At 41.5% G+C, this 26,728-nt stretch overlaps 1 protein-coding gene across 1 annotated transcript in view; it reads left to right on the top strand.

The window, feature by feature from the left end:
• Positions 1 to 11,677: 11,677 nt before the first annotated feature.
• LOC143924260 (carboxypeptidase O-like) overlaps positions 11,678 to 26,728 on the top strand; it is an 84,732-nt gene continuing 69,681 nt past the window's right edge. The window contains 2 exon segments of the mRNA XM_077448468.1: positions 11,678 to 11,740; positions 11,742 to 11,842. Of these exon segments, the coding sequence (XP_077304594.1) occupies positions 11,693 to 11,740; positions 11,742 to 11,842 (149 nt within the window). The 5' untranslated portion in view covers positions 11,678 to 11,692.

Here is a 26,728-nt window from a genome sequence, read left to right as displayed (position 1 = left end):
CATCAGTGCAGATTGTAGAACTAGTTAAGTTATGTGTGCTTTATTAACGCCAGCCACGCTGGTGCCGCCACACTTGGTACTAACTCTCCCATGCTGTGGTTGTGTGCTGCCTCACCTGGCCTGCTGTTACACCGCCTGACCACTAGGGCGCACCGGCCCAGTCTGCTGGGCTCAGAGGGGCTGAAGAAGGCTCTATCAGCAGGGAATTTATCCATGTTGGTTCTGGGCAACATTGCCAGTTTTGTGATGGCTATGTCCTTGACAGATGTGCTGCAAATGGGTTGTTTGACCAAATGTACTGAACTTACAAAAATTCCATAAAATAGGTTGCATAATTGATGGCAAAATGTGCTTCCATAGCTGTACTAACTCACTGAATGTAATAGTTGTCCAAGAACTGAAAATAATTATGTTCTGGCGCAAACCTTGTGAAAATGGAAATGCATTTTGATGGTAATGGATTGATATTCTCATTATCAGAGAATAATCAAGTGCGGTCAGTTCAGCTGAATGAGGGATGCATGTATATAATGAGGTCACATCTAGGGATAACCAAAAATAGCCCGGCTCCCAATGGTAATTTTTAGATGGGTCTCTAAAATGTGCTGATAGTTCAACCAATGGTCTTGAACTACCAACATAAAAAAACTTTACCCACTAAAGGAGTCAAAAATAAAATCTCAGCCCTGTCAGTTAATGCCTTTAATGAAATTCATTAAGGCATGTCACAAACATTAGCCCTAGGCACCAATAGCAAAGCAAGAAAGAAGAGCTTGACTAGTCATAAAATAACCCCTAGTGAAGTTCAAAGAGCTGCAAGGTAAGTGGATGCAAAACAGTCAAAATGAAGTATCCAAAAAATATTGATAGTGTCCCCATAGCTTCCAGTGCCTAGAAAATGCTATATGAGTTTAAAATGAGTACCCCTGTTGTGGCACCCCCTAATGATGTCACTGCCCCAGCACATGCTCACGTGCAACTGTTGGCAATGAACAAATAACTTCCAGCAGAGACACTATGGACAATGCTGAAATATGTACACAGGCTTATTTGAAGCCTTTCCTTGAGAATAGAATGCCCCACAGACCACCAGAGACTGTACAAAGAGGACATCCACCCAGAGGAGGCCGAACCTGGCTGGGACTATTCGGTGGTAAGAAAGTTTGCTTGCTAATCCATTGATGGGGGCAGAGAAAAGAATGGCGTGCAGTCTCTGGGTCTCTAACTTATAGATAGCTGGTCCTATGGGGTTATGGGGGTGGAGACTTAACCCATCGGAATTTATTTGATTCAGGCAAGACTCTATGCGGTGTTTCCCTCCTCTTATAAAAATTTCTAGAGAAGTTCTGTTTCCTTAGCAGATTTCTTTCATGTATTTTGCACTTGTCACAAAAGTCTGGATTATTGTAATTTTGTTACAGAGTTCATAACAGAAATTACTTTTATTCCACTGCAACCCATACCATACTCAATCATTAACCCTCTCTTCGGCAGTTTGTACATTATTAGGTCTTCTACTTTATTACGTTTGTAAAGCCATAATACTATACTGGACACATTTGACCCTCCTACATTGGACCTTTATAAAAAAAAATATTAAACTCCATGCTGTGATTCTACAAAATAAATTATAGGGTATGTCTCAAGAAATTTCAAAAAGTTTTGACCCTAAGATTACCACATCTTTATGAGCACTGTACATATTTCATCTAATACTAGAGGACTCTGAAGAAATGCATTTGGGACAACAACTACATTCTATTGTAGGGGTTCGATAATTGAAATTCTGTGCCAGTTGGTTTGATAGAGCTTCTGTTTTAATATATTTAATTTTATACGTGCTTACATAATTGTTTTGTGAGTATGAGATATCTTTTTTTTAATTAAAAATATAATGAGGATTTTACACAATGCCAGGTCACTTTTTTCTTTTTTTCTAGCATTGGTCAATGATTGCATTTAGCAATTTTATCACAGACATTGAGTGAACTTTGGATGGAAGTTATACAATTAAGTTTGCATCCTTTCAACATTTGCATGCTGAAGGTTGTGCTCTACATTTCATCTGATAATACATATGCATAGCTGTTTTGAACCTTGGTTGCTGGGAGGTGTTTTGCTCTCTGCAACACATTTTTCTATATTTTTATTTTTAATTTTCTGAATGGTACAATATCAAGAAATATCCAAAACTTACATCCCAATTGCTCTAGCATTATGATACTTAACCATTCTGGAAAAAGAATGATTAGAACACACTTAGTATGTTACAGAAACCAAAAATTATAATTCCAACAAAACATCTACTAAAAAATGTAACCAATAATCTTTATCCACATCTGACAGCAACCCTCAATAATCCCATTACCGTATATATTAAAGCAGAACTAAACCCAACAATTCAACAGTTTCAAAAGAGCCACATTCCCGACATGCGCACGCTTTTGACAAAACTGCCAAACCATCAAATTTCTGGTGCCACAACTGACCATACATGCAACAGCACAGCAGCCACAGGCGGTAGCCTCACTGACTGAACAGAAGGGTCCAGCTCCACTTCAAATAATTAAGGTAATAAATAATGAATAAATAAATAAAAGAAGGTTTTTACTATGAGTTACGTTTAAGATTACCCAAATTAGTATTAGTATAAGCTTTGCTATACCATTCTGTATATTTTCATATGATCATAAATTGTTGTATCTCCACCAGTTCTAGAGTGTATTAAATAAATTGTTAACTATTTAAAAGTTCCACACTTAATTTTTTAATATATATAAGTTTTTTCATATCTGTCATTAATTCTGCCACTATAGGAGAGGTGCTATTTAATCAGTGACTCATAATGGCTCTCTCAGCTGTCAATAAACATATATGAAACCACTGCAGATTAAATATGCACCTATTTATAATACTTATTGCCGCAGCCTGATCACAGCTGATCAGTAACATTAAAGGGTATTTGTGAATAGTGATACCTGTAACCAAATGTATATATCCCATTCCCATCACTTGCTCCCACCAGTGCCACAAACAATGTGCCAGCATAAGTCTATATAGATTACATTTTGGACATATTCCTGCAGTGATGAGACATTTATTATAAATGGGATGTATACTCCATGCAAAGTATTAAATAGAGTTTCTCCCCAATTCTTATTTATAATTATTCTCCAAACCTAGTTGTATCCCTCCATTCATTTTTCCACCAGATTTTTATGGGAAAAATCAGCTCACCTATTTTATACGCTTGTATTTTTCACTGATTTAGAGCAGATATCATTCGAAGGATGGTATAGATAGGAAAATGTATCTACACTATATCTTATCAACCTATCCAATAAGGTTGGCTTGAATGCATAGAGCATATTATTGCAACAGGACCTTAGGTTAACTAGATATTTGTAATGCTGGCTCAGAATATTACATTCCATAGAGATTGTTTCAAAAGATTTAAACGAGTAAGAATTAGTATGTTTCAATTGGTATGCTATAATCAACCCATTCTGCCTCCAGGTTTGAAAAGCTGCATAATCTCTAGTCTGTAGAAACAATGGATTATCCTGCATTGACAGGAACTTTGATACATTGGGAGATATTCCTTGTTTTTTCATAAATTCTCTTCATGCTGCTATTGTATCCCTGTAAAGTAAGTCAGCCTGCAGACTTAGAGGCAGACTTTCTCATCTTAGTGTGTACTAAAGCAGAGAGAACCCAGGGAGAGGCCTGTTCTATCCCTATATCTAAGTTAGAATACCTCAACGCCGATGTTAGCCAGTCAAAGGCATGTCTCAATAAACAAGCTAAATAGTAAATTCTAAAGCTGGGAAGGCCAAGATCACTTTTATTTTTAGGCAGGGAAAGAGTAAATATTGATACTCGTAGTGTCTTCCCATGCAATAAAAACCTAGTCATAGCCTTCATTAATTAATTCACATCCTTATGTTTAAGAAGAAATTGATAATATTTGTAAAGGATAGAGAAGATGGGCTAAACTCACTATTTTAATAACATGGATTTTCCCAAATGGCGAGAGTGGAAGATCAGTCCACACCTCCAAATCTTGAATCTTATTTATCATTGATGGATAATTTAAAGCATACAAAGGTACCAATTTTTATCCCTAGATGCGAATTATATTCATTCAATAACACAAACGGAATATGTTTCTATGTATAATATTTTTCTATCGTGCATAGTTGTATTTGGTAGTATCTCACTTCCGTTAAAGTTTATATGCAAACCAGAAATCGACTGTAATGTTCAAATATTGTTTGAATCTCTGGGATATTCTGGCTGTGATGAAAAAAATGAACATATCATCTGCAAATAATGCAGTTTTAATCTCTATTTTACCTATTTTATTCCTTCAAGGTTGACCCAAAATGAGGATTTCTTATCGTACATCACGTGACACAGAGCCATAGTAGTTTTCTATGTGGGTTATAGGCCATCTTCAGGTGATGGACACTGGAACGCCCTAGGTTAAAAAGTGCACCACCTATATAACCCCTCCCACTACTGGAAGTGTCTAAGTTGTTGGTCACAAGTGAAGATGTGCTGTGCTGAGCTCCTCTGGAGCAATCCTTGCTAGAGCTAGCCATGCAGCCAGATCCATTCAAAGGCTGAATTGAATGGTACCCAGACCTCGTATCCGAAGAAATTAGGTTTTGCCTGTAATGCTTCTCTTTTTAGAGAGCTGGACCCCAGGATCCAGTACTTTTGGTAGTAAGGCCAATTTGTTTTACTGGCGGTGGTGCTATTACAGGTCCAGGATTGTGGGTTTCCTCAAGGATCCCTGGCTCCTGAAGGTTTAACAGAACCCGTCGTGAAGGGTGAAGATTGGGTCTCTTGGTTTTACCACAGAAAACCCTGCAGCGGGAAAAGTAAGTGGAGTTTTTCTAAGAAATATTTGAATTTAGTAAATTAGTAAATGTTGTCATGCCTATGTGTCACCACTGGGGGCTGTATAGAGCACATACCTTCTCACGCTTCCTCCAGGGAGCTCACGATGCGTTCGGAGCAGCAGCAGCTTCCATTTCCTCCAGGAGCAGACCCACGGTGAGCCTGGGTGGTTTCCTCCCCACCAGATGCCCCCAACTGTGCTACTTGCTACCCCTCTTCAAGAGCAAGAAGCACTGAAAAAAAAAGAACAACACGCCAAATTACCCGGCAGCTTCAAGGCTCTCCGCACCATTTTCTCCCCTCTCTGTAAGATCCCATAGGATCAGTGGCCCGCACTCACGTGGGAAAGTGCTTTATTTGAAAGAGAGGAGGGGGGCCATAGGCAATGGAGGGGGGCAGGGCTTAGCACAGCGTTGGTGTCCTTCAATGCCCTCTGCAGATAAGAGTGTTTTTAAAAGCACTAATGTTATTGATGCAAGCTGCGGAGGGACACATAAGTGAGGGGCATGAAGGAGGTTGGTGATACAAGAATTCTTTTGACACATTTACTATTGCATCTGGCTGAGTGTTAATAGCAGCGGCAGTGGCTGACTATTGCTCAAGCAATGGATGTGATTTCTTCTAGTAGTATCTCTACTTTGTGCCTCGGGCCATATTCAAAAGGGGGGGGTTGAAACACCCCCAAAAAAGGAGCTAAAAGGGTCTCCCTCAAGCTCTGGAAATCCTACTCTTCAAATGGCATCCTCCCGTGAGAGGGGGTGGCTGGTCAGAGTGAGCATCGGGCAATCAAATGTTTGCAACTGTTTTCAACACTGCAGCCCTGTTCATTTTACTATTTTTCCTCAGCCATGGTAGGTTTTTAAAAGAAGTTTAGCCACTTTAATTGCATTCCTGAGTGGTTAATCGCATCCCAGTATGGTCAAGATTCAACAGGTTCTCTTCCTTTTTTCAAAGAGACTGAGGAACTAGGGCCAGAAGAAGATGATTCCCTCAGGGGACCGTGGTGAGGCTGTTGATTCCTCTTTTGAGGTGGCAGTTGCGGGAGAGTCAGCTTTCACAATCTGTAAGATTGATGGTACAATTTCTTGCTGAATGATCCTCTCCACATTTATGTGCCCTTAACTGAGTGTTTGGGTTCGCTAAAGCCTCATCAAGCTGTGCATGCTTTTTTCCTGTCCATTTTTGTTGGGAAATTTTTTTATTATCTGGAGGATCACCTAGATAAGCATTATTTTCCATCCTAAAAGTTTTCACACTTTGTCCCATGGTAGAGAAAATTCACTAAGCGGGGTATACCAGTAATTAACGCTACTATATCCTTTGTGAGTACGTTTGACTTGTCCAGCAGACATTACTCAAATACTAACGCCACGTAGACATGATCGGACATTCCGGCAGACTTGGTCCGGCGGACCGAAATCTGTCGGACAATCCGATCGTGTGTGTGCTCCAGTGGACTTTTCTTTTCCAAAAGTTCAATGGACCTAGAAATAAAACATGTTTCAAATCTATCCGACGGACTCAAGTCTGACGGACTAAAAATCGTGAAAACCGTTTGTGTGCTAGTCCTATGGACCAAATACTAGGCAGCTATTGGCTACTGGCTATTGAACCTCCTTGTTTAGTCCCGTTTACATCATCACGTTCAAAACAAACAGACTTTTGAACAGACTTAGTCCGGTCGTGTGTGGCCAAGTCCATTCGTTCATAAAGTCCGTCGGAACTCTGCCGGAAGTCCATCAGGAAGACCGTCGGACCTAGTTTGTCGAAAAGTCCGGCCCTGTGTACGTGGCATTAGGGATCCAATGGATAAAAGGTTGGAATTCCTATTTCTTTAAAAACACTTTTTTCTCTGGCAGCCTGCGCTGACAGTAATTGGTTAACCGTTGAGAAACCAGTTTTAACAGGTGTTTAAGGTTATCCTGCTCAGCAGGTCCAGGAGGCAGCTTTATGTTTGCAATAGTTGCTATGACAGATTGCGCCTTCGCTAAGCATCATGGAAGAAGCTCCTGGCTCCAGGCCTTTTGCCGTAAGACAACTGTCTGGCGATATTTTGGATACATCTAAAGAATTTCTAGTAAAAGAAAGATACCCCGTTTGCCTTTTAACTGAAGAAGTTAATGTGTTTTTTGTTTCAAAGCTCCTTCTTCTGTGCCAGGGGCATCAGCCTCCAGCCAGTCTCGACGGCCTTCGCCGTCAGGTTCAAGGGTAATCCTCAGGGTTAACCCCTGGGACAAAAGAGATCTTGAGGGGGAAGCCTACAAGATACTGTAGCCTTCTTATGAGGAGGTGTCCCCACTTGCTCAATAGGGAGATTTCTTCTACAGTTCTCAGGGATCTGGCTGAAGGAATGTCAAGACGAATGAGGGACTTCCTCAATAGTTCCAATAGCTTGGAGTTCCAAGAGTTTTCGTCTCCTCATTTTCTCAAAAATATTCATGGTGGCCCCATGTAGGAGCAGAGATTGGGATTTGGTTAAATCCAAATGGACATTCTAGATCTCAAAAATCTAAAATTAAATTGCTGAATATAATCACCCGCCTTTTTGCATGAAGATGCATATCTCCATATGCCTATTTCCTTGCTCACTAGTAATATTTTCTTTCAAAGTGGAACATGTTCTTTTTCAGTGTGTAGCTCTGCTTTCTGATATAGCTGGTACACCTCAAGTACAAGGTTCTGGCTCCTTTTCTAGCCAGATTGAGGGCCCAAGGTATAACGATTATGGTTTACCTAGCCGTTCTTGTTAGACCAGTCGGTGGCCCGCTTAGACCAGAAGTGTGGTCACCACATTCAACTACCTGGAATATCTAGGTCGGATTCTCAACCTTGGAGGAATCTTCTTTAAAACATGAAGAAAATACTTGGGTCTGATCATAGGTACACCCAGAAGAGGGTATTCGTACCCCAGGCTAAGATCAGCACCATAAAGGACTGATCTAGGTAGTCGAAGCAAGATGTTTTTTTCCTATTCAACTTTGCGTGTAAGGAAAAATGGTGGCTTCATTCGGGACCATTCTTTATGCTCAATCTAATTCCTATCAGCTAGAAACAGAGAATTCAAGGTTTATATTTCCAATGTGTCTGACACCAAAGCCTTTGTCCAGACCAGGAGCTGCACCTCAGGAAATTCCAGATAGAGTCCTTGAATTCTTTCTGCAGGTGAGGTGAGAAATAAAGTTGACCTTGAGTGCTTTCTAAGGACAGGTCTTGGCCTTATCTGTATTATTTCAATGATCACTTGATTCACATTCTTTGGTCTATAACTTTATTCAGGGGGTAACTCAATTAAATCTCCGGTTAAGTAACCCCTGGACCCTTGGGACTTGAATTTAGTTTTGTTGGCATTACAAAACAGACTTTTTTGGGCTGATACAACATATTCCCTTGGTCCTTTTTTGACAAGGAAACAATTTTTTCTGGTAACCATATATGCTGCAAGAAGGGTGTCAGTATTGGTTGCTCTTTCTTGTAAAGAGCCATATTTTTGTTGTTCACAGGGCTCTGCGCATCATTTACCAGGCTACACATTATACACAGGGCTCTACACATCATATACCAGGCTGCACATTATACACCGGGCTCTGCACATCATATACCAAGCTGCACATTCTGTGTAGTAGTATGAGATCATACTACGGTCATGGGACACAGGTATGACATCATACTACAATCATGGGTCACAGGTATGACATTATAATACAAACACAGGCCACAGGTATGACATCATACTACAATCATGGGTCACAGATATGAGAGCATACTACAACCATCCGTTACAGGTATGAAATCATACTGCAAGCATCAGTCACAGGTATAAGAACATACTGCGATCATTGGTCACAGGTATGAGATTATACTGCGATCATTGGTCACAAGTATAAGATCATACCACAATCATCAGTCTCAGGTATGAATTCTCTGAGATCATACAAGATCATCTGTCAAAGGTATGAATTCTTTGAAATCATACTGGGATCATCAGTCACTGATATGAATTTAATGAAATCATACAGCGATCATCGGTCACATTTATGAATTCATACAATCATCAGTCACAGGTATAAAGTCTCTCAGATCATACCATTATCATGAGTCTCAAGTATGAATTTTTTTGAGATCATACTGCATTTATAAATCACGGGTATGAATTTACTAAGATCCCACCATGATTATCGATCACAGATCATACAGCGATCATCGGTCACAGGCATGGATTTACCGAGATCTTTCTGCCGTTATTGGTCACAGCACAGGTATTAATCTACTGAGAATTTACTGAAAACAGTCACAGATCACACATGTGTACACAAATGTGCACCTTCTGCTGCCGTCTGTCCAAACAAAGTTTAACAGAGTTAATAAGGGGGGGGGGGGGCACTATAAATTGGCCACAGTTACCCATCCGCTAGATTTATTTTGATAATCATGCTAGTTACCCAAAATCTTTTAATGTGGTTTATCGCATCCCACAAATGAAAAAAAAATGTCATACAACTGTGCCTTATTTGCATGCCACCAACTATAGTTATCTGGATGTTTTCCATAAACACACTTGCCATCAGATCATTACAAGGTCAGTTCTCACAGATCAAACCGATCACTGTAAATCCTTACCCTGTACTTGATAAGCAAGGGGGGGGGTGGGATTGTTGGGCTGCCCTGCGACCACCAGAAAAAAGGATTGAGTTGATAAGCATCAATGCATCAGAGTCTATGTGCACTTGCTAGGCGGTTCCATCGTGCCGGAGACTGTGGCGCGTTTTTTGGGGCAAATGAAGCGGCTCGTCTGCAATCTCATCATTGTATTGACGTGGTGCTTCCCATATTGCACTGCACCCAGCGCTGGGACACAGTGCACATAAGGACATTTTTAAAAAATATATATATTTTTTAAAGGGACATGTTTAAATTTTTTTCTTTTTTTCTTTTACATTTTTTTTGACTGCCTTTTCGGCGCCCGCGCGCCCCCTATGGATGGGCCGCCACTGGTCACTTGGCTTTTGGGAGCTGACTTTGTTAACTTATGGCTGTACTGTGTGTTACAAACTATAACCCAGTACAGCCATAACAAAGTAAGCACCAAACAACACTGTAACAGATCCATCACAGAACACATGCTGACTGTGCTACCTGCGTGAGTATCATAATGCTGATAACCATGACCTGCTATGCTGTGTGTAAGCCTAAGTGAGACACAGTGCAGGATTCAACTTCTGTGCTCCACTCACTGTGTGCAGTGCATGTGCAGCCATGCGTTGCTGTCCTCCAGGTTCTTGCTCCCTCTGTAGACCAGATGGGGCCCAGGAAAATGTAATTAGAATCCCCCCTTATAGGAAGCTGCGCCCAGCGGCCACTAACGATTATCAGTAAATCCGGCAGGCTGGTTGTACTCAAGTTGATCGATCAATTAACTTGGTACATTCAGTCTGCCTGCGCACTAATCGAATCTCAGGCGGTTCCTGCTGAACCAGCCGAGATTCTAACCATCTATGGCCGGCCTTATTCAATTTATATGGACATGATGATAATGTAGAAAAATACTTACAACTTAGCTTTTCATCTTGTGTAAATCATAACCTGTTTATTCACACACTTGTGTTTTTCCCTCTGCTTAATTTGTGTGCAGTGTTTATTATTAGAACTTGAGGACTCATATTGCAAGAGTACCAATCACTGGTGTCATATCTAGTGTTTTTGTGTCATCTCTATACATGGGCTTCTGAGATTAGTATAGGTTAGTACAGTGACGTTGCTAGAGGGTGGCTTTTGGGGCTATAGCCCCGAATCTGGGGCCCATAGCCCCGAGTCTCTGCAGGGTTCTCCAAGGGGAGGGGAGGCTCTCTGGGGACCCTGATGTAAGTGTGGGGGGGGCTCTCTGGAGACTCTGATGCAAAGGGGAGGCTCTCTGGGACCCTGATTTTAAGGGGGAGGCTCTCCTGGGATCCTAATTTAAGGGGGAGGCTCTCTGGGACCCTAATGTAAGTAGGGGGCTCTCTGGGGACCCTGATGCAAGGGGGGGGGCTCTCTGGGGACTCTGATGTAAGGGGGGACTCTCTGGGGACCCTGATGTAAGAGAGGACTCTCTGGGGACCCCGATGTAAGGGGGGACTCTCTGGGAACCCTGATGTAAGTGGGGGGCTCTCTGGGAACCCTGATGCAAGGGGAGGTTCTCTGGACACTCTGATGTAAGGAGGAGGCTCTCTGGGGACCCTGATGTAAGGGGGGGCTCTCTGGGGACCCTGATGTAAGGGGGGGCACTCTGGAGACCCTGATGTAAGTGGGGGGCTCTCTAGAGATATATACACACACAAACGTATATTACTGTATATACATGTGTATGCCCACCCAAGTGTATGACTTTCTTTACTACGATGCTATGGGCTCTAGCCCCAGATCTTTTGTAGACTCAGCAATGCCCCTGGGTTAGTATGAGATCAGTCTTTGCTTTGCTTACAGTGTATTCCACAATACAATATAATGGGATCTCATGGCAAACACACGGTAAATGCATGACAAGTATGTGGAAAATTAATGATTAAGGCACTTCAAAAGCCTGTGTACTCTATCTATAAACGTGATACTGATAATAGTTTCAGTTGGGAGGCAGTGTCAGCAGAGTTGTCCAGGTTTCTTGCATATCTACATAACATATATAACAGTGGTAAATATTTATTAAGCCAGGGTTTGGGTGGAGCATATATCATTTTATTGCCCGTATGCAATACTCGATGCAGGGTGATAAAGTAAACATCTATATGTAAGGGTTCAGCCAGGTCACAAATCCATGCAGATAACTAACAGAGGTTTAGTAAAAGCTGTCATCGCACAACACTAACAGCAATTACCGGAAAAAGATGAAGCTTATTCTCTGGGTAGTGTGCCTGCTGGGAACCTTTTTATATGGGGGGTCATGTTTAAAGGTGCAATATAATGGGTGAGTATTGCAACAAATCCTTTTTTTTATCGTATTTACAGAACATAAAAGATTATTGTATGTGATATATATAATTCAGCTTAAGAAAGCAATCAACCTAAAAAAATATGAATAAGCTACTTTTGTTTAGTTTTGTTCTAAAGTAAACCGTATGATACCAAAAGCAGAAGAAACACAGTTATATTTTTGAAGGAAAATTTTAGCGATAGTGGTATGCTATCAATGTCTTTCTACAGAAAGTTCGTTCTATGTTTTAATTACTGGTAAACACTTACAGCTTGCTATTAGATAGCGTTGCAGTGTTTGGAACATTTGCTTCTTGATTATTTACCCTTGGCTTAATCAGTAAAGTTTGCTGCTAGTTAAAACAGTGTATGTTTCAGAAGTAATACTTTGTACCAGTCCCTAAAAAAATGATATTATACTATATACCAGGGATATGCATTTAGCGGACCTCTAACTGCTGCAAAACTGCAAGTCTCATCATGCCTTTGCCTCTAAGTGTCATGCTTGTGGCTATCAGAATCTTGCTATTCCTCATGGGACTTGTAGTTCTGCAACAGCTGAAGGTCCGCTAATTGCATATCCCTGCTTTATACAGTATGGTAAACAAATAGGAAGGAAGACGTACCCTAGCCGCAAACAATTTACTGTCAAGACTGGCAGAGAAGCGGTGTACCCTTAAAGTGATTGTAAAAGCTTTTTTTTTTTTCTTAAAATAACAAACATGTTATACTTACCTCCTCTGTGCAGTTTGTTGTGCACAGAGCAGCCTGGATCCTCCTCTTCTCAGGTCCCTCTTCGCTGCTCCTAGCCCCTCCCTCCTTTGAATGCCCCTCAGCCAGCAGCTTGCTAGAGGGGGCACCCAAGCCGAGTCAGAGTGTCGTGTATCTATTCAGACATGGAACCCCGATTGGGCCCCGCCCCTCTCTCCCCTGATTGGCTGACTGAATTTGATCAGGAGCCAATGGTGCCGCTGCTATGTCTCAGCCAATCAGGAGGACTGTTCTGGATGGCTGAGGGGATCTTGGACATCGCTGGGGAAAGAAGGGGCTCAGGTATGTAATTAGGGGGGTGCTGCTACACACAGAAGGTTTTTTATCTTAATGCATTAATGCAAACCTTCTGCCTTTACAACTCCTTTAATCTGCATAGGGATTTTTTCACTGTCAGGACGGTAAGGATGTGGAACTCTCTTCCACAATTGGTGGTGTCGGCAGGAAGTATGGATAGTTTTAAAAAAGACTCTTGGATGTGCATCTTAGCAAAAACAATATACAGGGATATGGGAAAATATTTTTTCTTAAACACAAACACCCACACAGGTTGAACTGGATGGACTGTTGTCTTTATTCAACGTAACCAGCTATGTAACTATGTCAATACAAGATGAATAATACAACTATTCCATACAGGGGCATGACTACAGAACTTTGGGCCATATGGCAAAACTTTGATGAGGCCTTCCCAGAAATTTCCCTGCTGACATTCATGTTAAATCGTGACTAAAGCCCACAGATATTGACTGCCTTCACTCCCTTGTCAGCGCCAACATTTTTTTCTTAGTTTTTTTCCATGTGGTTCAGCCATCCTGATTGCCAAATGGGAATGGTATTACTCCTACGCATAGGAATTCCTTTGCTTTAGCACTGAGCTATGCCAAGGATAGGACATTAAGCTGCATATGCACAGCTCAGTGGGCACAAAAAAAACATTTTCTAAAGAAAAACACTGCACTATCCAAATATCTAGAAGCTGCTAACACACTAAAATTAATATTTTAGTTGAGAAGTGTACAATTTGTAAGAAAGTGTAGCGCTAAAAAATATTGTGAAAACTTTGTGAAAAAGTATATAACATCCGCGTGTATAACCACGTAGATTTTCGTGATATCTATGGTGAATAATTTATACTAATAAACACCAAAAGATATTAATAGACCAATTCCATATGAAATTGTACTTATATGTCTCCAAAAATAAAAAAACAAAAGAGAAAAGCAAAGAAAAAAGTTATAAATATAAAGTCTCTTTGTTTCAAAGAAAATATTCAAGTCCCACGTGCGTAGTTAGATTTCAGATACACATCCGATCTTAGAAGGTTAACATGTGAACACCTATGTGCCAATACCACCACCTCAGCAGATGCGGGCTTACCGGATGTATCTGACCCAAAAGAATATATATTCCAAGGGTCGTACACGCTTTTATGATATCTGTGGGAATTCGAACTCACAGCTGCTGGAATGCCAAAAACGTCAGAGCAGTCTTTCCCAAACACAAATGGTAACAGTAGGTTTTCTCCAATCACATAGAGGCCCAACTCAGAGTGATGAACACATAGAATGGAAAGATAGGGCCATATAGCGTAATTCCATTTAAAATCAAAATGTATTAAAAAATGTAGTAACAAACTCACATTTATGCAGTTTATCAAGCGCTTTCAATAAAAAATGGCGGCAGTGGAGTGCAGCCAGACTTGCTTTTATAACCAAATGAGCCCATTAAGCAAGATTCTATCATCCTGTGTCACCGCGTGTCACTTCCTTTTTTTTGGAGCCAAAATGGCTGCCGGGCGTGCATTCCATGCCTCTATCTCGTTATATACCGATATATCCCACTTCTATACTGGTGACATAACTCATTTAATGAGTACGGAATACATATATACGGCCTGCGAAAATACATATCAAAATTATTTTTATATGAATTTACTTAGCAGTCAATCTATCTACCTTTACACTGTTGTGCGTTGGAACGTACACTGTCAACTACAGAAGTGGCGCAATGCAACATCATCACTTCCGGGGGGGTCCTGACTGGTGCTGTGAATATATAAATAATCCCCGAGTGCCATACGGAAGTGACGCGATCAAAACAATCAGTGTCATTTCCGGGTGGTCATTGGAGAACACACTGTCCACTCCCGAAGCGATGAGATAAAGACCTTGTCACTTCCAGGAGAACATAACAAGTGCTGGAAGCTTGTAAATAGTGCCCGAGTCACACACGGAAGTGACACGATGTAAACAGGTCCCTGGTAAGCACACCGATGTGTAGACCACACCCACGCCTTCCAATGTACCAAACCATGGAAGGGCACACAGCCTGCATCCCGAAAATGATGCAAAATGATCCCCCACGTCACCCCCGAGCAAGGCATCAGTATGACAAAAATACAGTAGACCGTAGGTCCACATGTTAAAAATATACCAAAGTTGATTTAAAAATTGAATACACATGTCAACCCTCAATAAATGTATAATGGTAGTGAAAGTGGCCATATAATGCAAGTATGCCTCAACTAGAAAAATACTGTGAAGTGGTTGTACCACGCATTGGCCCAGGAATAAAATGAAATTAATCTTGCTGTGGGGCTTACTTGTAAAGAACAACACAGTCATAAATTACAAATATACTAAAAAAATATGTAAATAAAATATAAAAAATATAAAAAATATTTTCCAAATCCCACAAAAAATGAATTTAATAAAGAGAAAGAGAGAAAAAAAATATTTACTATTTTCCTATCTCCTTTATATGCCCATCTCTCTATCTCCTTTTATGCTTCATTAATAAAAACGTTAATGTCCCACTCCACGTTCATACCGAAGGGGGAGTGGGACTAGGGTACATAGATCCAGTAAGTTTCTAATCGCGATACCCCTCTCGTCATAGCGCCCCCCCCACTCCACTGGGGGTACGTATTTATCAATAGCAATGAATTGTGTTCCCTTTAGATCACTATTGTGACATTCTTTATAGTGTCTAGGGACACTATGCTTAGAGGCTTTTTTACTTTTGATCAAAGCTATGTGTTCCCCTACTCTCACTGAAAATGTCCTTGTTGTCCTTCCAACATATTACTTGCCACACGGGCAAGTAATTAGATACACCACATATCTAGTACTACACGTACAGAACGTTTTAATGGTATATCTCTTATTAGTAAATGATGACATGAAGTCAACTGTTTTTTGCCTCCCTGATATATTATACTGGCATACGACACATTTCTTACAGGGAAAGAAACCAATTAAATTATGAAAGAATGAGGGGCGAATGGGTGTATTTATAATATTTGGTGCGATACGACTTTGTAACGAAGGTGCTCCTCTAAAAAGGACTTTGCTTGCTCAGGTAGTTTGGACCCAAGGATAGGATCGCTCCTGAGAACACCCCAGTGTCTGTTTACAATGGTTTTAATTTTTTTATGTTGAACTGAAAATGATGTTAACATGGCCCATTTAACTATCGTCTGACTCTCGTTGCGGTTTAGTCACTACGAGACTATCTCAACTTGTGTTGATTACCCTTTGTAGTTCTCCATCAAGGGCCTTGATGTCATTACCTTTATCAAGGAATCTCTGTTTCAAGATTTCAGAGTGTGCGATAAATGTGTCCACATCAGTGCAATTCCTCCGAAGCTTGAGGAATTGGCTGCGTGAAACTGAACTCAACCACGACTTGTGGTGGCAACTGTCAACAGAAATAAAACATTACGGTCCGTGGGCTTAAAGTATGTTTTGAACTCAAATTTATTATTAACTATTCCTATCTCTAGGTCCAAAAAAATGATTTTTTTGGTACTCATTATGTATGACAGCACTATACCTCATCATTGTCATTGGAATTTAAAAGATCAAAGAATTCCTTTAAGGACTGTGAAGTGCCATTCCACAGGAGGAGGATGTCGTCAATATACCTCGCCCAACAGAACTAACGATGAGTTCTGTTGGGCATAGACGACATCCTCCTCCCATTTGGCCATAAAGAGGTTGGCAAGACTCGGGGAAAATTTGGCCCCCATCGCTACACCGCGTTGTTGAAGATAATAGCACTCATTAAACCAAAAATAACTGTGCTCTGTGGCAAATTCTAAAAGATATTCGCATTGAAATGGTGCAAGAGAGTGTTCACAATCTAGAAAGTGGCAAACTGCTTCTATGCCTCTTCCATGCGGTATGCACATATAGAGAGACACCACATCCACTGTGGCGATAATGCAACAGTCCTGGGGCTCAATACTCTCTAATCTTCTAATTATAGTGCCTGTATCCAGCTCAGTGGGCAGACTAAAGAATATTGCAAAAATGCAGGACAACGTGTTGTATTGCAGAAGAGACATAGACGGTACCTGCTCACAAAATTTTATTTTTGCAAGCTAGTTCTGCTTTAAATCCAGGACAAGTAGCAGGAGAGCTGTCAGCATAGTCAGTACACTACAAGGTGCCAGAGATGTGGATAGAAGTTGTCAGGGAAGAAGGGGCATCACTGCATGGAATTAAAGTCACTATGTGACTTCACATATATCCTCTCTGAATTATGCTGCCATGAAAAAATACAGGATGGCAGTTTAAACCAAAGGGAGTACATGTATTTATGCATATTGCAGTTGAATAGCTGCAGGAAGGGTGGGAAGGAGAGTTGCACTGAGCGGCTGACCGGAGGCAGGGGGAGAGGAGAGAGACTGTTAGACACTGTCAGAGCAGAGCAGCGGGATGACAGAGGCACGTAACCTGACCACAGTACTGTGGTCAGCAAAGACAGGGGAACTGGCAGGATAAACCAAATTTTTATACAAGATAGGAAGAGAAAAATTACATAGCATGAGCACTGTGCTATATACAGCATTCCTTAAAGGTACAAGATCTTTTTCTTTCTTTTTTTTTTTTTTTAAGGTTAGAACCACTTTAACTCAAAGTTAGTAGTAGATGGATAGCTTCCACCACCCTCTCTGTGTTTGCAAGTGACAGTGGCAAATGGGTAAGTTGCCACAGCATGCTGTACCCGATTTAAGGTGCCCACTGCTCCTTATTCCTGACCATTCAAATAAAAAATATTTAGAATAGCAGTTGTATCTGTCTGTATGTAATGTAATGTAAAGCAGCAGTCAAAATTTTCAGTGTCATTTTCATGATATTCTCGCATCACATATTTTTGATGCGTAATTGATTTTTTAACATTTACAGTTAGCATGGCCTAAATACAGCAGGAGAACCCCAATCCGATGCATCTCAACTTGTAAAGGAAATCTTTTTAGGTAGTTTTAACAGAATTATTATTTTTTATCCAGTAGTAATAAGCCTGAACCTGTAAGCTACCACAAGAGATTTATGGAAAGCTCACTCTTAAAAAATAAAGCTAAAGCCCTCAACGCTGAACAAACTGACCAGCGGCAAAACAGTTTATTAGTATAGTTTGTGAGCTTCTTTTTTTTTTGCAGTATCACACTACACTGACTGTACTGTGAGTACACAAGAACATTTTAAAACCACAAACCACAACCCTACATTCCACGATTCTGATCTCCTCCCCAGATCCCTAATTATTTCAAAAATGTTAATATAGACTTCATATGTGTGTTTGTTAGAAATTGTCCAGCACAGGACAGTATGTGAGCTCTTGAATGGGTAGCAAATAGTGAAGCTGGCCATACAGACTGAACAAAAAACAAACTGATGGATGGAGGAATCCCCCTTGCCTGGACATTATATTCTGACAGCTGCACTTGATTATGTCAGAATACGCCAATCAGCAACTACAGCTGCTGGTCTGGAAACATTTTCCAACATGTCCCTTCGACAGAGGTTGATCAAATGATCAACTATTGTCGAGCAGTGACAGCCACACACTGATCAAAATTTGGCTGGTTCAGCAGGGAATTTCTTTCAGTGTATGGCAAGCTTGAGAGACAAGGTGTGTTTTATCTTGCAATACAATTTGAGTGCATTATCTGAGAGACAATTACAACAAATATTGATCAGTGGATGAACAGTATGTAACAGCTTGGTTAGGCCCCAATAAACATGTGGCAAAGTCCCCAAAATATAAGAATGCTGAAGCGCTAGAATAGACTGAAAACTTTGAGGGTCAATGAAAGATTTACTCTGCAAACATTGGAAATTTGTCAGTTAAGATCGGGGGTGGAAATATTATTTGGCACATGTGCAGGTGTCACTTTTTTGGGGGGAAGGCCCAGTGTCACTTAAAAAAAAAAAATTTTTTAGCATCAACAGTAGGGGTTTTGTAATCATTAATAATCCAAGACTGATTCATTTTAAAGACAGTGGGCCAGTTCACATTGTCAGGGTACAGGAGTCAGTTACAAAATCATGTTGTGCTGAAGGCCTTCATAAACAGGACACCAGCCAGCAGCTCCAGCCCATACTATGCAAGCTCTGGCAAGTGGTTCAGTCTGGACAAGAATAGTGAATGGGGTCCTCACTGCTAGGGGAGTCCACATCAGCCCCAGACCCTATATAGTCAGTAATTATGTGGTTCAATAGCTGCCAGTGACTGCTGCCTAAAGCCATGCCTGAGCCACTGCATTTAAAAAAAATAAAAAATAGTGGTGAGGCAACCACTATATCCAATTATCCTCCTTCCAGTGATTAGAGCACATGTGTCAAACACAAGTACCATGGGCCAAATTCGGCCCACCAGGTAACTTCATATGGCCATCACGCCTCACCTGCAGCTGCAGCACCCTCCCATGTCTCCATCCCCACCTTGTCTCAGCAGTCGGCAGCAGAGAGGAGTACAGACCTCTTCTTCCAGATCCTGTGCTTTTCCATGCAGCCACAGGGAGGCTTGTGCCTGCCCCCATCTTAGCAGTTGGCAGCAGACAGGAGGACAGAACTACACCACATTTCAATCTATAACATAAATCAACAGAGGGCCTTAAAGTTTAGATCAATCTGTTCCTCCTTGTAGCTTGGCAAGCAGAGAGAAAATTATTTCATGATGGTTTCTATGATTTTTAACTATATTAATATTTTCTAGATGAATGATATGTTTCTAATTTGGGTATTTTTGAACATATTTCTTATTAATGTGTGCTGAAAAGACACATACAATTTTCTATATATAAGCAATAATTGTATTTACAAAAGTTAGTGACAGTTCTGCCTTTTTTGACAAACTTCTAACCATTGCTTTAGCTGTTGTGAGTCTTCATATTGTTAATTGTTACTTTATCAAAAACAGAAAAAATAGTTACGTTGTATCTATTACAACGTATTAACAAACACTGTGATCCTATTACCCTCTGCTGGCCATTTATACACACTACAAGGTTTCGACTTTTTCTCATTTATAATGTAATATGAACTAATGTTTTATAGATTAATCGCATCATTTAAGGACTTTTATATCATTTTTTTTTTGTGGAATTATCGATGTGTAATTATCTGAGATCCTGTGTTTTTCCTTTTAATATTTTCTGAGCTTAAATCATTTTTATTAAAGATACTTTACTCCCACCAATCCTATTTATGAAATATATGTATATATACTGTATACACAGTACTGCGAAAAACTTTTAGGCAGGTGTGCTGTAAATAAAAATGCTTTCAGAAATGGAAGCGTTAATATTTTTTTTTTGTCAATTAACAAAATGGAAAGTAAATGCAAATGTCATTAAGAACTATCTTTGGTGTAAAGAAGAATAAGGAGTGATGGAAATGATGGGTTGGCCCCCACAGAGCCCTGATCATTATGGAGTCTGTCTGGGATTACATGAAGAGAAAAAAGGATTTGAGGCAGCCTACACCCACACAAGATATATGATTAATTCTTCAAGATGTTTGGAACAACCTACCTGCCGAGTTCCTTCAAAAACTGAGTGCAAGTGTACCTAGAAGAATTGAAGAATTGATGCTGTTTTGAATTCAAATGGTGGTTAAACCAAAAATTGTTTTCATTTGGTTTCTCCTCTGTTCATTTACTTTCCATTTTGTTCATTGATAGAAACAAACTATTAACACTTCTATTCTTAATTTACAGCATTTTTTCACACCTGCCTAAAATGTCTGCACAGTAATTATATATATATATATATATATATATATATATATATATATATATATATATATATATATATATATATATATATATATATATATATATATACACATCCATTACACTGACACGTGTGGTTTGAAAACTTCATTGTGAGTTCCCACACATTAAGAAATCTGAACCTGAAGATTTCTAAGCTGTGCAGGGTGCTTTACGTATCATCTCAGCAGGTCTAGCTAGTATGTGCCAGCTGTATGACAGGTGAATAGAGCAACAATCTGTCTCAGAACTCTCTCTTATCCTGCACATTAGACACTCCACACAGTCCATCATTTTACACTTCACTGCAAGTGAGCAACTATTTTTTTTTTTAAACAAATTACACTTTTTAACACCACCTTTGACTTTCCTTGTCTGCCTTTTCTCTATATCAGTTTGGATCACCCTGGATTCTGGAGGAGCTACAAGATCAGGGCATGTTTTTCCACTGTATATTGACTGATGGACCATGTGTCCATCGTCGCGTGTACCCTGCCACTGATATTCCACGTGTTGGTGGAGGGAAGGTATGGCCTTCTGGGTGGAGAAACAATAGCTGGAAAATTTCAGTGTAGTGTAGTACAGGCCATTAACTTAGAGAAGCGGACTGATTCTTCAAGCTAGAACGGGAGCAGATGCAAAGCCAGAAGTTTTGTCAAGCAGACATTATGACGCTGGGCAGGGCTGGACTGGGACACAAATTTGGCCCTGGACTTCATCCAGACCAGCCCACTTTAATTTTGCAAACAAGCACAAAAACAGTATATAAAACTTTTCCTAAATTGTGCAAAAAAACATAAGTAGCATAACATAAGGCGTCCTCACTAACCTCTTTTATTATTTCACTTATTCTCCTCTTTATTTTTCTCATCTTTCTCACATCACTGTGTGAAGTTGAGGGGCAAGTCGCGCAGCTATTACTTTGTCACTGAAACCGGCCCACTGAGCCATCGGCCCACCGGGAAACTCCCTGTAGTCCCAATGGCCAGTACATGCTTGACGCTGGGCATGGTGGTGATTCAAGGACATTTTTTCTTTCACTCCAGCAGCTGAGGAAGAACACCTACCTTGGAAAAGATGATGATGAGGCTGGTTGGTTGGGTGTAGGAGCATTCAGTAGAGGAGTGTAAGAGAATTCAGCAGAGGCTCAGGTCTTCACTTGACCCTCCTTAGCATAGCCCAATGACTCTCTTTCATGCTTGATGTGGCATATCCTAAACCTCTGCAACCCCTTGACATCTTCCATACCTGTCATTAGAGGTCACAGATGTTGCAACAGATGCAGAAAGGGAATCTTTTGGAGGCGAGGAAGATGTGGAAAGTGAGAAACAAGGAGAAGGAATAATATGAGCCTTTTGCTACTGACTTGTTTTATTGAGATGCTGCTACTAGAGAGCTTTGTAGGGAATCATAGCTTTGTGGGTGAGTCATGTGTTCCTCATGCATGTAGTACCCAAATGGCTGATATGCTGCTGGTAGAGGATGTAGATCAGCATGGGACTGTTGGCAGAACATATATTATAAAAGGTCAACACATCAGAGCTCTGTAGACCATACCTGGGAATAGCAGTCTTGTCAGATGAATTAGGGCAGCTGCTCACCGCAGCCTTCTGCAAGCTGTCCTTGCTTCTAGACTAAATCCGGGGTGCACAGGAATATTTGGCCCACCACACTGCAATCCACAGTAGATTATTATCAAATATAGCACTCTAGAGCAATTACTGCTCCCTACACAAACACAAATGACGGCTGGGGATCCAACCTTTTATTGTGAGGTAGCTTCCACCAAACAAATGCCCCCTTATTAGCTCTTATAAACCAGCTGACCTAACTTCAAGGTCCATGTAGTGCATCATGGTTTTACAAAGAATTCAGCCCAACAAAATTCATCATAAATTTGCCAGGACCATGAATCTTGAACACACTGGATCTGCCATGAACACATGGTAATAGTGAATCCAAACCTTATCACCACATCTTATGGCAGCAAATTGTTTTTGCAAATTAGACTAGAGGGGGAATCTACCAAAGTAAACATGACATGCAACACAGAAGAAATACTGGTGCAACATCAATAATTTAGACATATTGTTACTGAATTGATATTGAGATATAAAAAACAGGCTTCAAGTAAACCTGCTATGTGTTCAATGTAGGACCAAAAAATGTCCATCGGGCAGCCCAGGAATGATCTGACTACAAAATCATTTTTTAACAGATTTTATCATGCACATTTTTCACATCTCTTTTCTTACATGCATGCTTATGTACATAGCAGGCACCTCCCATGTTAGCCTTGTCCTGGCTAACAATCATCTAGAAAAATCCAATGTTGCCTTTGTAGGCATCTTTATTTCATATTACATCTCAAATAAACAATATGTGTCCATGCTCAGATAACCTAAGCATAAAAATCCATAAATATTAACCCAAGCAATGAGTATTTAATCATTACACATTCCCACTGCTCATTTATGGATCTGTAGTGCTCAATGTGCAAAGTCAACATAACTTTGCAAACCTGCACATAATTTGAGCTGTAAATGATAAATCTAAGGTCCTTGAACATGATAAAGGTAAACAGAGAATGTGATGGTTCAAGATCTGAATCCCAGATAAGAAAAATGTAATTCAGTTTTTCTAAGGCCATGACAGAAGGGTGAGGAAATTATGCTGATTAAAAAGATGGTAGGAGATTGTTGTTTTGTTTTGTTATTATTATAGCTGATTGGGTTACTATGAAAAATTGCTTTCCCTTCTCTTGGTTGGTTTGATATATATATATATATATATATATATATATATATATATATATATATGAAAAAAAAGAAAAATGAAATTAAAAGTAATAATGAAAGTTAGGAGAATGGAAGAAAGGAAAACAATTGATACTGAAAGTTTAGAATGCCTTTTGCAGTAATGTACGTTACTCCAATGCGTTGCATCGCAAAGGTGTGTTTCATCCCTGAAATTAACCTGTGAGAATAGATATAAATAAAATAAAATAAAAGATAAGGCGCTAGTTGTGTTCATGTGTATGTCAATAGATATAACAATATATAAATAAAATTTCAAAGATTCAACAAAACATATAGCAAGCTAAAAGTCCATGTGTGATAATAATCCCAACACCAAAAATGGATTGCTTTCAAATAAAAATTCTAGTTCTTCCACCACGAGTGCTCAATGGGAAGGTGCCAACTCACTACGGTGTTTGATCCCTGTGTACAGGATGGTCAAATTGCGCATTGGGAATGCCAGTAGGATTCCACTGCCCACACCACTCCACTCCAATGGCCCCTCAAGATGAAGCTATGATGAAGAAAATGACTCCAGGGGAGACGTATATGAAAGTCTCTTAGTGTAGTAGTTTTAATAAAAATGTTAAAAGCAATTACGAAAAAGATTGCACTCACATGTTATAGTGCCTGGCAGAGGCGGCTCTCTAATTAGGCAAATTAGGCGGTTGCCATAGGCCTCGCCCCCCACAGGGGCCTCGCGGCCACCTAATATGCCCATACTACAACCTCGATGATTCGCTGGGACAGCCCTGCATTCTCAACCTGAAGTCCCTGCGAATCAGATTCCCACAATGCCTGCGGCATGCGGGAATGGAGACACCCCGCACAAGCCATGGGCTCCACTCCACTCCGCTGTGCATTGCAGCCGACATCTCTCGCGAGCTGCCTGGCACACACGGTGCACTGCAGAGCGAAGCAAACTGAACTCGCCCTTCCTCCTCCTGTGATGTTTTCCTCTGCACCGTGGAGGAGGAGGGAACGAGTCACACCACTAGTCTGAGGTCTGTGTAATCTAAACGTTAGTCTTGGAGGGGAGGGGGGCATCAAGAAGATGGTGAGGGAGGGGGGACAAGCAAAGAGTTAACTTGGAGCGATTTGGGGTAGGGGATATCCATCCATCCCCCCATACCATCCTGGCTCCATCCACCCCACCCCAATCCCTGCTCCATCCATCCTGCTGATCCAATCTCAGCTCCATCCATCCCCCCATACCACCCTGGCTCCATCCACCCCACCCCAATCCCATCCCGGCTCCATCCACCCCCGATCCAATCCCAGCTCCATCCACCCCCATACCATCCTGGCTCCATCCACCCCACCCCAATCCCATCCCGGCTCCATCCATTCCACCCCAATCCCATCCCAGCTCCATCCATCCCCCGATTCAATCCCAGCTACATCCATCCCCCCGATCCGATTCCAGCTCCATTCATCCCCCATACTATCCCAGCTAATCCACTCCACCCCAATCCCATCCTGGTTCCATCCATCCCCCTGATCCAATCCAATTCCCATCCCATCCCCCCATACCATCCCAGCTCCATCCACCCGCCATCCCATCCCAGCTCCATCCACACCCCATCCCATCCTGGCTCCATCCACCCCCATTCCATCACAGCTCCATCCACCCCACCCCAATTCCATCTCCTTCAACCCCCCGAACCCATCCCGGCTCCATCCATTCCCCCTGATCCCACCCTGGCTCCATCCACCCACCATTCCATCCTGGCTCCATCCATTTCCCAGATCTCATCCTGGCTCCATCCATTCCCCCGATCCCATCCTGGCTCTATCCATCCCCCTGATCCCCTCCTGGCTCCATCCATCCCCTGATCCCATCTCTGCTCCCTCCATCCCCCTGATCCCACCCGGCTCCCTCCATCCTCCCCGATTCCATCCTGGCTCCCTCCATCCCCCCAATCCCATCCTGGCTCCCTCCATCCCCTCCATCCCACCCTGGCTCCTTCCATCCCCATGACCCCATCCTGGCTCCATCTACCACCCCAATCCCATCCTAGCTCTATCCATCCCAATCCCATTCTGGCTCCATCCATTCCCCCAATCCCATTCCAGCTCTATCCCCCCAATCCCATCCCTGTTCCATTCATTGTGACAGGTTAAAGAAGGAGAGCCACACCAAAACACTAGCCTGCTAAGTGCAGGGGGAGTGACACCATGTTCTACCTCACCAGGTGACACCAACCCTAGTGACACCACTGTGTGCTGGGGGGACTTTAGGACTTGTGCTACAAGGGGGCTTGGATATGAAATCCACCCCAGCACATATCTTCTCCCCTCCCAAAGCCTCCCTAACACATATCCTCCCCCCAATCAAACAGATGCTGTCTGCCACAAAGGGGTTAGCATCCATTTGATGGGCACATTGGCTGCATTTGATGGGCACAGTGGCTGCATTTGATGGGCACAGTGGCTGCACTTCATGGGCACAGTGGCTGCATTTTATGGGCACAGTGGCTGCACTTGATGGACACAGTGGCTGCACTTGATGGACATAGTAGCTGCAATTGATGGCACATTGGCTGCAATTGATGACACAGTGGCTGCATTTGAGGGCACAGTGGCTGTATTTGTTGGGCACAGTGGCGGTATTTGATGGTCACAGTGGCTGCATTTGATGGGCATAGTGGCTGTATTTGATGGGCACAATGGCTGCAATTGATGTTTTTCCACCACTGATCTCTTGTATCATGACTGCAGTCTCTGAACATCTCCTGTATCACGTCTGCATTCTCTGATCATCTCCTGTACCATGTCTGCAGTCTCTGATCATCTCCTGTAGTATGTCAGCACAGTCTCTGACCATCTCTTGTACCATGTCTGTAGTCTCTGATTATCTACTTATCATGTCTGTAATCTTTGATCATCTCCTGTATAATGTCTGCAATCTCTGATCATCTCTTGTATCATGTCTGCAGTCTCTGATCATCTCTTGCATAATGTCTGTGACTCTCTCACTCTGTGGAAGGTGCTCCAGAGCCCCCTCCACATTAGATTTTCCATTTTAAATGCAAGTTGGAACTCTGTGATGTAAAGGGGAATGCAGTGGACTCTGATATAAAGGTAATCTTTGGTCACCAGAGCTCTCCCCTCCCTTACATTAGAGTTCCCCTTTACACCAAATCGTGATCCGCAGCATTCTCCTTTATATCAGAGTTCCCTTGCACTGTAAGGGGGAATCCTGCAGACTCTGATATATGGGGGAACTCTGTGCTGGCTGGGTTATA

The sequence above is a fragment of the Lithobates pipiens genome, unplaced genomic scaffold (genome assembly GCF_037356315.1).
Source record: "Lithobates pipiens isolate NorthernLeopardFrog02 unplaced genomic scaffold, aLitPip1_a1.2 Scaffold_22, whole genome shotgun sequence".
Classification (NCBI taxonomy): Eukaryota; Metazoa; Chordata; class Amphibia; order Anura; family Ranidae; genus Lithobates; species Lithobates pipiens.
The sequence above is the reverse complement of the archived record's forward strand: the minus strand, read 5'-3'. Positions and strand labels throughout refer to the sequence as shown.